The sequence below is a fragment of the Myxocyprinus asiaticus genome, chromosome 3, assembly GCF_019703515.2.
Source record: "Myxocyprinus asiaticus isolate MX2 ecotype Aquarium Trade chromosome 3, UBuf_Myxa_2, whole genome shotgun sequence".
NCBI classification, from domain to species: Eukaryota; Metazoa; Chordata; class Actinopteri; order Cypriniformes; family Catostomidae; genus Myxocyprinus; species Myxocyprinus asiaticus.
The window spans coordinates 14192521-14204528 of record NC_059346.1 but is presented as its reverse complement, the minus strand read 5'-3'; the positions used below and the strand labels follow the sequence as shown (position 1 = coordinate 14204528).

The 12008-nt window shown below is 38.1% G+C and overlaps 1 protein-coding gene across 6 annotated transcripts in view; it reads right to left on the bottom strand.

The window, feature by feature from the left end:
* The window catches only part of LOC127418333 (acetyl-CoA carboxylase 2-like), a 44367-nt gene that overhangs the window by 18961 nt on the left and 13398 nt on the right, over positions 1 to 12008 (bottom strand). For 3 of the 6 annotated variants that reach the window (XR_007893411.1, XM_051658910.1, XM_051658922.1), the window contains 24 exons: positions 11853 to 11934; positions 11569 to 11667; positions 11367 to 11476; positions 11056 to 11166; positions 10716 to 10925; positions 9783 to 9953; positions 9351 to 9512; positions 6982 to 7145; positions 6685 to 6835; positions 5228 to 5331; positions 5031 to 5112; positions 4782 to 4927; positions 4375 to 4525; positions 4136 to 4270; positions 3826 to 3972; positions 3530 to 3718; positions 2624 to 2724; positions 2431 to 2519; positions 2122 to 2246; positions 1867 to 1980; positions 1288 to 1401; positions 1111 to 1200; positions 898 to 1016; positions 421 to 462 (listed from right to left, as the gene is read on the bottom strand). Coding sequence is in view for 4 of the 6 variants with exons in the window: in XM_051658910.1 (XP_051514870.1) it covers positions 421 to 462; positions 898 to 1016; positions 1111 to 1200; positions 1288 to 1401; positions 1867 to 1980; positions 2122 to 2246; positions 2431 to 2519; positions 2624 to 2724; positions 3530 to 3718; positions 3826 to 3972; positions 4136 to 4270; positions 4375 to 4525; positions 4782 to 4927; positions 5031 to 5112; positions 5228 to 5331; positions 6685 to 6835; positions 6982 to 7145; positions 9351 to 9512; positions 9783 to 9953; positions 10716 to 10925; positions 11056 to 11166; positions 11367 to 11476; positions 11569 to 11667; positions 11853 to 11934 (3008 nt within the window). In the remaining 2 variants the exon portion in view is untranslated. Of the gene's footprint in view, positions 1 to 420; positions 463 to 897; positions 1017 to 1110; positions 1201 to 1287; positions 1402 to 1866; positions 1981 to 2121; positions 2247 to 2430; positions 2520 to 2623; positions 2725 to 2952; positions 3036 to 3529; positions 3719 to 3825; positions 3973 to 4135; positions 4271 to 4374; positions 4526 to 4781; positions 4928 to 5030; positions 5113 to 5227; positions 5332 to 6684; positions 6836 to 6981; positions 7146 to 9350; positions 9513 to 9782; positions 9954 to 10715; positions 10926 to 11055; positions 11167 to 11366; positions 11477 to 11568; positions 11668 to 11852; positions 11935 to 12008 lie in introns of those variants that run through there. The other 3 variants (XM_051658938.1, XM_051658930.1, XR_007893414.1) reach the window with 3 other exon arrangements.

Below are 12008 nucleotides of genomic sequence, written 5' to 3'. Positions count from 1 at the left end.
ATTTTGATGAAGGAAAAACTTTTTTTTCTTTTGAAAAATTTGCACCGAGTCAGAGAGACCAGGAACATGTAAGAAAGAAAACAGGGTAAATTTTTATTTCATGCTGACTTCAAAGAATACATTTGTAATATGGTATCTTGTAATAAAATATACGCAATGTAATCACAAATTTTCGTTTTTCTATTTATACTTGAAGCAAATTGATCAGTCATTTAAATAACCCAGTGTGATGGTGTGAAATTTGTTTGCCACTGTGCTGTGCTTCACACTGCCTACGTCCAGTATAGTTTAGTGATAAGAACCCAAACCAGGCTTTCACCCAAAGGGGGGAAGTTAGGGGTGTAAGACAGGTTCCGCTTTTGTGCACTCTGTTATATGATCCTTCATTAGAGAGATGCTAAGAAACAGAAAATATATTACGTGGGTTTGGGCATGGACTGGCTCACTGTGACATAAGCCTCTCTTCCAGAAGAAAAATTACACACAAAAAAACAGCATTAAAATAAGAGACTAAATATGCTCTAAAGGTGTCTCAATATTGTGTAACATCTCAGTTTGCAAGTTTATGATAGCTGACAATGGTACAAAAGGTCTTCAAGCAAAAGAGTCCCAAATGTTGAAGAGAAAAGCACAGAGAAGGAAGATCCAGACTTGAAACTGAGCTGTACTGTTTGAATAAACTTCATGAATGGACTACATTTCATCAAAGCCAAACAAAAGCAGTCAGAAGTTGAAGAAAGATACTTTTATATGGCAAAGTCAACATAGCAAAAGGCAGTTTTTAAATTGTTTAACCTTTGTTGTTGTACATAAATGCATTGTCTTTGATGGTGTTAATTGCAAGTCTCGACTAGCCAAGTACAAGATATAAAGATCTACATGTTGATGCTGCTGTACCTGTTGGGGTGGGATGACGGTAACATGAACTGGAAGTCCACTGCACATGTCCCATCCTGCAGCTGATGATGCTGAAGGCTGTTCAGCTCATAAGCTATGTAGCCCCTTCGTACATACACCTGAGGAATATGGTAGAACCACACACAACTGATAAATATAATGAAAAGATTAAATGACAGTTAAGGTAAAGGTAAAAAGATGAACTGTACTGACCTCTAAGGCTGCCATGCAAACCACACGGTTGCTGTGGTAGAAGAAACTAGGCAAGACGTCGAAAATTGAGGTCTCAGAGAGGATGAGTTTCTGCAGGTGCAGGATTTCTGATTGTTAGGCCCTCAAACAAGTCCAAAGTGTTTAAAATATAATGGAAATAAACATCTGGCACTTTACCTTGAGGTTCTCAGGACAGAACTGATGTCCATACATATCAATAGCTGACAAAAAGATGGATTCCACCTGGTTATGTCTTAGTTCATATGAAGGTAAATGAGAGGCGATCAACACCTGAGGACAGATGTAGAGTAGTTATGGTCTGCTATGTTTGGAATAGAAAATTGATTACTTTTATGCTAACTTTATGTGCTTTTTGGAGCTCCAAAGTTTTGGTCACCATTCGCTTCCATGGTATGGACCTACAGAGCTGAGATATTCTTCTAAAAATCATACACAATGCTAGACAAAATGTCATACACATCTGGGATGGCATAAGGGCGAGTAAATTATGAGAGAATTTACATTTTTAGGTGAATAATTCCTTTAACTTTTACAGTCAAATCAAATAATGATTAAAAAAAAGAGACAGTAAAAATTGTGGTTGCTATTGTTAGCGATTTATTTATCACACTGGAAATGATAAGTCAAGTCAAAGGCAGTCAATACAGAAAATATTTCTAAAATGTATCTCATCTATACATCAGAGAAAGAGTTCAGCAGGGGTCAAATATCATGACCTCTGAGGTTTGGCCATACCTGTCTGGCCCGAAGGGCCACTTTAGAGTTTTCCATTTTACTGAGTTGTGTGAGCTCATTTAAAATCACCATGAGCTCGTCAGCAAGAGTTGGGTCCCGCCCACATAACTGGTCCTGAAAAAATGTGCTTTATTAATTAAATGAGAACAGGATGTGCCCATCAAACCTAACTTAACGTAAAATAATTTCAGGTTCAAATTTTATGAAGATAAAGGGTAATAAAGTGTCCAAACCACAACACCGAATGGATCTTACTATGAGCATGGTGACTAAGACATTCTTCTTGGCGACCTGAGCATGGGAGAAGATGCACTCCAGTACTGGAGTCATGTCAGGCTTATACTGCTCTCTGAGGTTGATAACACATTTATCATAGTGAGCTTTTGGGAGAGTGAGAAAAAAAATTAAATGCATTACTACCTTACTTTTTCAAATGAACCAATACTTTTTGTCTCTGCCTTTTCCCCCCTTTATTCTCAAAGAGAAACATACAACTTCTTAACTAATCTTCTTTTTGCTCTGACAGTCTTATTTTTATGTAATAGTGAGACAACTGTCATTTACCTTGTTGAAATTGCATCTCTACCTGAAGGTACCGTCTCAGCAGATCCAGCACCACTGATTTCATATAGCCTCTAATGCCACTTCGGTATCTGACCAAAAAAACAGGTGCATATTGACTTTATCTGATCAACAGAGCAGTCTTTTTTCTCAGTCCTATTAGGTCATTAGCCTGAGCTCTTAAGGTATTTCTCACCTTTGAACCAGTTGCACAATACTCTGAGTGTTCATGAAGAAAACTTCTCGATCTGCTTTTCTTTGGAGCGTGGCAGCATGGCTGTCAAGTATATTTGCTATCTGAGGAAAAATGTTGACGTGACACTGGTAAAAAAAACAACTGTTTTCATGTTTGCATAACTAGATAAAAGGAAGACTCCCCCCCCCCCCCCCCCACACACACACACACACACACACATTTAACTGTTATTAACTTCTGAAGAAAATCAAGTATTATCTAAACCTAACCCTCACAGAGCCGGCCTAAATGTATTCACAAGGATAACAAGATTGAATGTTGATTTTTAATTCACATGCACAGCTGACAAGACACGCACTGTCTGACATGATGAAGCGGTAGTGTATAGTCCTTTTCCAGTCCAATTGCTTTCCTGTAACGCGAAGAAAGTTTTGAGAACAGAGCTGCCTTCGAGAATCACGGAATCACTTCTCTCTCATTGATGCCAAGGTCAAATATTTACTGATTGGTTAATCAATAGTCTTATTCAGTAAAACCACTGTAGACTTGCTTTAGCCCACAATATTTACACAATTCTAATTGACATTTGACAGAAAGATGAAAAGAAAATATTTCAGTACAAATAAAGAAATATTAAAAAGCATTTAAGCAATGGCTAAATTGACAAAAATAAAAATAACCATCTTCATCAGAAGTACTGTACTATTTCACCAACGATACAAACACTCATGCATGATGTCACCACTTGTGGCTGGAGCCCTTTCTCATGGTTCGTGGGGGTTACTGCTAAGCATTGATAACACTAATGATTTATGATGCTTACTTGAATAAATGAAATGCTGTCTCAACAGATATAAGCACAAAGTACTGCATGTTCCAGATAAGCATATTAATTTCATCACTCACCCTTTGACTGGGGAACTGACAGAGGACAGAAGTAATGTTACTGGCATACTGTGCCATGACCTTTCGAATTGCCTTCTCAACAGTAATTGGTATACGACCCGCCACGCTGGTCATGATCTCCTGCAGCTCAAGAAGAGGCAGAGATGGATCCCTGAGTGTCTTCATCAGCGTGCCCACCCACTTCTTCAGCTGTATAACAGGTAGTGATGGTTAAGAGACAAGACTGCAATACCACAACATTCAAACAGGGAAAATAAGGCAGGGAAAACAAGTCCTGCTATGATCAGCTTTCTCACTTTTTCGCTAAAGTATGGCTCTGGAAGAGAGTATCCATCCATAATCTTCACCAGGTTCTCCAGAACATTGTGAAACACCTGGTGAAGCTTTTCCCCAACAATAGGTAAAGGCTCATGAGGAGGTAATGCCTCTGTGTTTGGCTTAACCTGAGAGAAGAGAATAAAAACTAATACTTCACATCACAGATGGGGTGATGGCAGTGTCCAAAAATGACACTAGCAAATGCTCCATAAATGGTGGGATCTATAAAATTGTAATGGCTGTTATTATGTGCTTGGTCTGAAGAACTATCACAGCTGATTCACTTGCCGGATGAATACAGCTGGGATCATCTAGGTCCATTCGAGCCACTACACAGCCGGGCTCTAATACTGTTCCTGGTCTTTTTATAAAGTGAATGCAACCAGACTGCTGGACATGCAGGGCCATCACCATTTTCATAACCTGTAAAAACAAGACAAAGCAAACAGCATTCATTTGGTCACTGGGTGAATAATAAGATAAAAACTACTGCCAATGCATGTACAAATCTAGTAAATCTTGCTTACCTCAATCTCAGCATATGGTTGCCCAGCCAAAACATGAGAAGCATCAGCAACAACATACTGCAAAATCTTGCCAGCAGAGGGCGACCTGAGCACCGTTGGGTCTCGCTCTTTCTCAAACACACACGTTTTGTTGCCCACTGTGATGCGGTAGCTATACATTATACAACAAGAGATCAAATAACCAACAGCTAACACAACACCTAGTACACAAGCAAGAACATTGTGGTATAAAATTGTTTTTCTCTCTTTTCTATACTTTTCTGTTAATTACTAACTACTAATAATGTCGGCTCCTGTATGATAAATTGCTTGTTTATCCAAGCTGCTTTGGAAAAAGGTGTCTGCTAAATGATTAAATGTACACCGCAAATAACTTTCTATCCAAGTATATTATGAGCTTTTCTGACCTGTCTACCTCCTCCTTCATGTAGGTTGTGTAGCTGCTGCCACCATAGGAAAGGAGTAGACCACCATCACTGAGTCTATGGACATCAACCTCGATATCTGAACCATTCATAATGATAACATATGTGGTGGGTGACTGGCGGGCCACCTATACCATGCAAACACACACACACCAATTCACATCTGTTAGTGATAAATGAAAAGGTAATTAGAAGAATACTATAAAGCAGAGTGAAAGTATTTTATGTTACCTTGAGGCAGTATTTGACGCCTTCATAGATCAGATCAGCATTTACTGTGTTAACCAGACTAGCAGCAGGTAACACCTGACCCCTGAAACGTTAAAGTCCATTAAACAAGGAATGCTATAGCAGTAGAGAGATTTTAGAAGATTTTAATGCAACAGATGTTTTCAAATGATGCAAGATTGAGTGATTAGTGAAAATACCTCTCCAGTGAATGCAGGAAGTCAGACATGCTCTCTCTGAAACTGGCATCAGCAACATGCAGAGCTCCGCATACTACACCTAATATTGTGTCTGGTCTCTCCGCCTAAAAGACACGTGCATTAAAACAAAACAACCTAACTAAAATAACCAAAACAATTATAATAAACAAAAAAGAATACATAAACTAAAAGCATGTCAATCAATTCACTTTCAGTGACTTAAAAGTTCATACTGCCTGGGTGGAAACTAGTTACTTAAGACAATTTGACTCTCTTCATAATCTACCCAGATGGGGATGTCACCATTATAGCCAAAAGAATACAAAAAATGTATGCACATCCAAATAAAGAGAGAATAGGGTACAGCAGGGATGGGTGATACCACTTATTTTCTTTTCGATCTGATACCAATAAAATCAAGTCCAATATCGTTGATACCTATACCAATACCTCTATTAAAAAGATTCTTTTTGCGATTCCTTGGAATAAAATGTGTAATTTTAAATATTATTTTTAGTCGTAATTATTTATATTTTTTTACATTTATGGGCCTAAATAAAAAATTATTAGACTTCTGTTTTGTTTTCCCTTAAAATAATTAACCATGGTTCTACTACAGTTACCACCATTTAACCATGGTATTTAGTAAATATTACACATGGCTACTACAATATTACTTTAGTAAAACTTTGTATTATTAACTTTTATTATTAACAATTAAAGAGAACATTATCAAAGTTCTAACAACTTTAAATTTAAATAAACTTTCAACAAACGTCATACAAACTTATTATAATAAAAGTAACCTTCAGATGTGTTATTTAGTTTGAATTAACTACAGAAGCAATTTCTCTGTTTTTCTATCATTACCTCAGCCAAGCAATTCTTCCTCTTGTTTGAACGAGCGCTGTGACGGCGCAAGCGCTTTCTGTTACTGCTTGTGTCTTTCAGCATTTACGCATGTTAAGATGAGTGGAAGAAGAAACAGTTCCCATTCTGCACAAGTACTTGCTAATATAATCCTTTTTTATTTCACTTTGAAGCATATGATTGTTCTTCGTGTTCATGGTAACCAAATAATAATATTCCTAGTTTTAAAAAAACAAAAACGTTTGAATCTATATTTTTGTGTGAGGATCAATATTTTCAATACAACATCTAAATCGGAAGTATCGATACTTTAGGATCGATCCGTCCATCCCTATGCAGTATACAAAAAAATAACAATCCAAAAATACAGCACAAAAAGGAAACACACACCTAGAAAACACCTATAAACAGGATTTTAATTAAAGAGTGACGCTTCGAGCATTCCGCTCTTCCTCCGACTTAAAATACATTCATAAATCTTTTTTGAATTCTATTTTTGGACCACTACCATCATAGACAAATAGTGGTCAATAAATATGGCTTTTTCTACAAAAGATTCCCTGGTTTAGTTATATCCTTGGTCCTACCTGTACTTTCTCTGCAATAAGGTGGTCCAGCCAGCCTGTATCAATGTCATTGTTCCTAAAACTTTCTGTTTCCAGTAGTTTAATGAGGTATTCCACTGTGGTCCTGAAATCTCCCCTGATTGACAACTCCTTCATGGCCACCACCATGTTCCTGCAGACCATTGCAGCAAACACTTAATTTGTCCATCATACAAATGGAGCTTTGTTTAATATCATTTTTCTAAAGAGAGAAAAGGAGGACAAAGCTGATGAAATGCAATGTTAGAATGCATCATGAGTCAGTCTCAATGGACTCACGAGATGGCTTCTTCACGGTTCTCGCCCCAGGAGAAACAGTGTCCAAACTGAGAGTCAGCAAACTCGTGTAGACCTCCTGTTGCCCCTACACTGAAGTAGCCCCACACATTCTTATTGCTGCGGAAGTTCAGCTCCTGAACTGTGCCTGAACTTGGCTTAAAGCCCTACAGAAGAAAAAAAAAAAAAGGTAAATAAATTATCAGTTAAAGTAACTGATTGTTTAAAGGTGCTGGAAGCAATTTTTTCATGGAAAGGTGTCCAAAAAAATGTCCTACTCCCTGAAAGACATGAAAGAAATAAGTGTCGTGAGATATTTCACTCTGCTATTCACTAATGCTCTGTCAACAGCAAACAAAAATGTGTTCACGGGCCATGGTCTCTGATGATTTCTACCTGTCAATCTTTTTGCGTGTTCTCATAGTATTATAGTTGCAGTGAATTATTGAGGCTTAATGCCATTTTTATGCCATGTTGTTCATAACAGTTGTCAGTTGAGGGCACTATTTTGCTGCTATTGTTTTTGACAACCGCTCCTGCTCAGTGTCAGTCTCAAAGTTTATTTGGTATCTTTGGAGTGCGGGGTTTTGGAAAGAGGAGGTGTGGCTAATTCAACGGCTCAGTCTCGTGGAAGTAGAACAGCCAAAATCGCTTACAGCACCTTTAAGTAGCCTTCAAAACAATACTGAATTATACTCATGAGTCAAAGTCTAACTTAAAGGTGCACGTAGTAACTTTTTTCTTTGTGTCATCTTGGACTTACACTGACACCTAGCGGCTTAGATGCAGCATAATTTAAAAGCAATAGTTTTCATTTTCAGACGCCGTTGTAGAAATGTAGTATTCATAGTCAGCCATGATTACTTTAATCAATGAATGAAAGTGTCAAATTACAGGACGGTTACTGAGACCACAGGCGCCAATTTATGTTTCTTCTTACGGGACACTTGAATATTTTGAGCGCTTCAATTAAGGATAGGAGCCTCTTCAAGAGTCTCGCTGTCAGACCCTTTTTTGCTTCAATACAGGACACAAAGCCTTCAAAACGGAACATTAGACATCCTGTATGGGATAAAATATGGGGCATCTGGCAAAAACGGGACAGTTGTAAACCTTAGCAGCAATAAACATTGCATATGCCACCTCTCCCGTTTTTAAGCAGTTTTCTGTGAAGAACGTGTTAATATTTGGATGCCCTCATGAAAAACATCCATAAACTCTCACACATGGTGAACACACGCAAGTTTGCATCGTTACTATGACAACCAATGTCGAGGTGCTAGCAAAAGTGAAAGTCAAAGCAGAACAAATCTGTCCACATATAACCTGCAGTTTGAACAGTCAGTCTCAAAAAATCATATGTGAAATAAAAAAAACAGATTTTACTGCAGTGTGAACAAAGCAGTATAATTTGGGCAAAGCACGGTGCATGCACGAACACTTCCACGCACGCAACATATACCCATTAACTATAAAAAAATGTATCCTAAGTAACAGGAAGGAATATAAGATATGCATGCTCAGCCTGCTCAATTACAACGTTTTTTTTTTTTTTTTTATCCGTGTGGCGGTGCACTTGGTGAATTCATTATACAAGAGTTAAATCTGCAATTGTGTCTTGTAAAATCTAACTAATAATTCCTCTGGGTCCAGATCTCCTGCCAGAACCGGATCCCTAAGTGAGATCCACCAATAAGAGAAGTTCCCAATTACCAATTGCTTTTTTCGATTTTTGAAAATTATTTGCTTCAAATCAAATGTTTTAATGTCGTTAATTAACAATAGAGCTTTCTGGTTTGGGTCAAGGCTGAGAAATATTTACTCAAGCGACCGAGCACCCACGGAATCGGTGCCTGTGACAGTGATTAAGCGAGTAGTATTCGGCTGGTCATGTGATTCTAACATGGCAGCCCCCATGTGTGGACCCTCTCCATGTAGAATAAAACAGCTTTTATAAGGTTACTGATATGACTGGAGTCTTCATTTTAATGTGAGTGCTCATGATTTCCTACATATATTACAAAATTACAATTCATGTCTTTAGGAGTTAAACTTTTTTTAATGAGGAAATAATTACTGAGTGCACCTTTAATGTCTAAGAAGATAATAATAATAATAATAATAATAATAATAATAATAATGGGGTAACTACAAGCCCAAATTAATTCAGACAAAGGATCCAGCATCTTTTGCTTTTTACATAGTTGGAAAACATGCACACAATCTTGCATGATTATGTATATATCCATCAAATAATACGTTTTTTTGTGTAGTGATTTGAAAAAATCTAGAATAACAGAAAAAATTGGTGTAAAGATTTTTTGTTGAGACAAGTACAGTTTCTAGCATAGATTTTGATTAATCTGAATTACCTCATCGGGGTTCTCACTGGTGATGCGTACAGCTATGACATGTCCCCGTGGACAGGGGACGCACTCTGGAGATTCAAAGTTAATGGGTGTATCTCCCCATGGCGCTTCACCATACAGTACACGGATATCCTTAATTCTATAAAGAGGGATCCCCATTGCTATCTGCACAGAGAAAATATCATAGATTCATCTTCAGAGTCAGTATGATCTTCAAAACATTTGATAATCTGAGATCATTAAAAAAATATTTTCAACAACAAATTAAAGCAATATGGGTTGCTACTGCTATAGTGAGTGGCATGAAATATCTTGAAGAACATACTCCAAAAAACTCTCAAATGGGTCTTTACTCACTCTTCATCAAGATTAGCAATATCAAGGGGGCACTATATTATACACTCAGCACTTCTTAGCCATACTGCTTTGCTTTACCTGTAGCTGTGCAGCAGGAAGGTTGACGTCTGCTATCATCTCAGTGCATGGGTGCTCCACCTGCAGCCTGGGGTTCAACTCCAGAAAGTGGAAACTTCCATCCTCAGAGAACAGATATTCCACCGTACCAGCACTAACATACCCCACCATTTTAGCCAGACGCACTGCATACTGACCAACAAAGATGACGATAGCACAATCCTACTGGTGTGCATGGTAATATCACCTTCTCAAAACCACCATGCCAAAACTTCATCAGCTACTGCATATGCATAAATCTAAAATGAAAGCATTGGTCTACTAGAGAAATATCATTAATACTGTACATTCCTGAAATACTGTACATTAGAAGTATAAAGGCTAGGGCCCAGTTGCAAGGAACCCTAAAGAGAAAACCCTTAGTGACAGTACAATTACAGTAATAACTAAGGATTTTCTAAACTTAATGAGTTTTATGCAACTGGGCGTAAACCTTTTTTGGACATTCTATTTTTCTTCTTCTACACAATTATCTGCAATAAATTCAACTGAAACTGCTTAATGTAAAGATTTTATAATGCAAAAACTTTGTTTTGTAGATAATTGCAGCCACTGAAGTTTTTCTGTGACACTAGCGGCACTGAACAAAATTGCACAAATAAACCATGTTTTCAAAACAGCTTTCTGAATAGACCCCTCGCCTGCAGTTGTTCAAACAGTCAGATATTCCCTAAGCGGTCTAAGCGGGTCGCTCAAAACAAGCACAGGCATTTTTATAGTGCCACAGAGACATAGTGTTTACAGTCTTCGACAAACTTAACCTATGAATGGCTTACTTATAGTTGTCTTTGTATATTAAGCTGGGATAGAAGAAAGTAATTTTACACTGAAAAAGTTACATACTTCAGCTTTAATTTAAATTTTAAACATTAACTTCATCTTTCATTGCCTCACCCGCTCCATTTGCTCAAAAGTGCTGGTGGAAGCGATTGTGGCAGGAGCTTCCTCTATGATCTTCTGGTGACGCCGCTGGATGGAGCAGTCTCTGCCGAACAATGAGATGGCATTACCGTACTGGTCAGCCAGGATCTGAACCTCCAAGTGGTGTGCGTGCTCGGCTAGCTGCATGATGAAAATAGGTGAACCTGGCACCTCAGCCTGCACCTACAGTGAACAAACATTAGTAACATCATGCAACGTTCATTTCTGAACCTGTAACTGCAATGCATAATGAAGAAATGATATCAAAGTAAAACACTCATATTTCAATGTAAAATTAGGTATAGGTGTGTACCTGTCTGAAGAAGCTTGGAAAGTCTTCAGCACATTCCACTTTTCTAATGCCTTTTCCACCCCCTCCCTCTGAAGCTTTGATTACTACAGGGTAGCCAATCTCCTCAGCACTCTAATCTCCCAAAAAAGCCACAAAATGAGTTTCCACAGTTTGCAAGAACACACCAGTCTTTCATTAGACAAAAATAACTACACAGAATTATACTTAAATCTACATGCAAATAAAGTCTTAAATGTAACATATGTTGGTATTACAGTTGTGACTTGTCCATACAATTCATATTTTGTAAAAGTGTCTGCAATGGAATGTACCGCTAGTCCCTCATCCACATCTTTAACACAGCCCTGCTCATAAAGTTCAGGAGGAACACTGATGACGTGACCATGTCTTTGATTTTCTACTGCCCATTCAATCCTCAGACCTGAGAATAAGGCAATTAAGAAAGAGAAAAAGACATCACAATACGAAGTCTCACAACAGGTCATATGTATATAAGTGAATGGGATACCTCACCTGTTCCGCTCCAGGGTAGGATGGGAATGTCTGCGCTCTGAGCTACGATGGAAGATGCAACTTTATCTCCTAATGCCCACATGGCCTTACTGGATGGCCCTGAAAAAAAAATGCCGTTATTCATTCATCCATTTAACCATTTATCAAATGTAGCCATTTTTCATTGTTCATTACACATCAATTATTTCCATATTTTCAATTTGATGCATTTTATCTCTGGTTAACAGAGCAATCTAATTGGCTTCAACTAGGACCTATGGAATGTGGAGGAAGACATACTGTACCTAAGAAAGATATCCCTGCTTTATGGAGGAGCTCAGGTAGTTTGGGGTTCTCTGAAGCATGGCCCCATCCAGCCCATACAGCCTGAAATGTAGAAGAACTTCATCAGTAATGACAGGAACTATTCCGCAGACACTGGGACAGATTTCAGAGCGGCA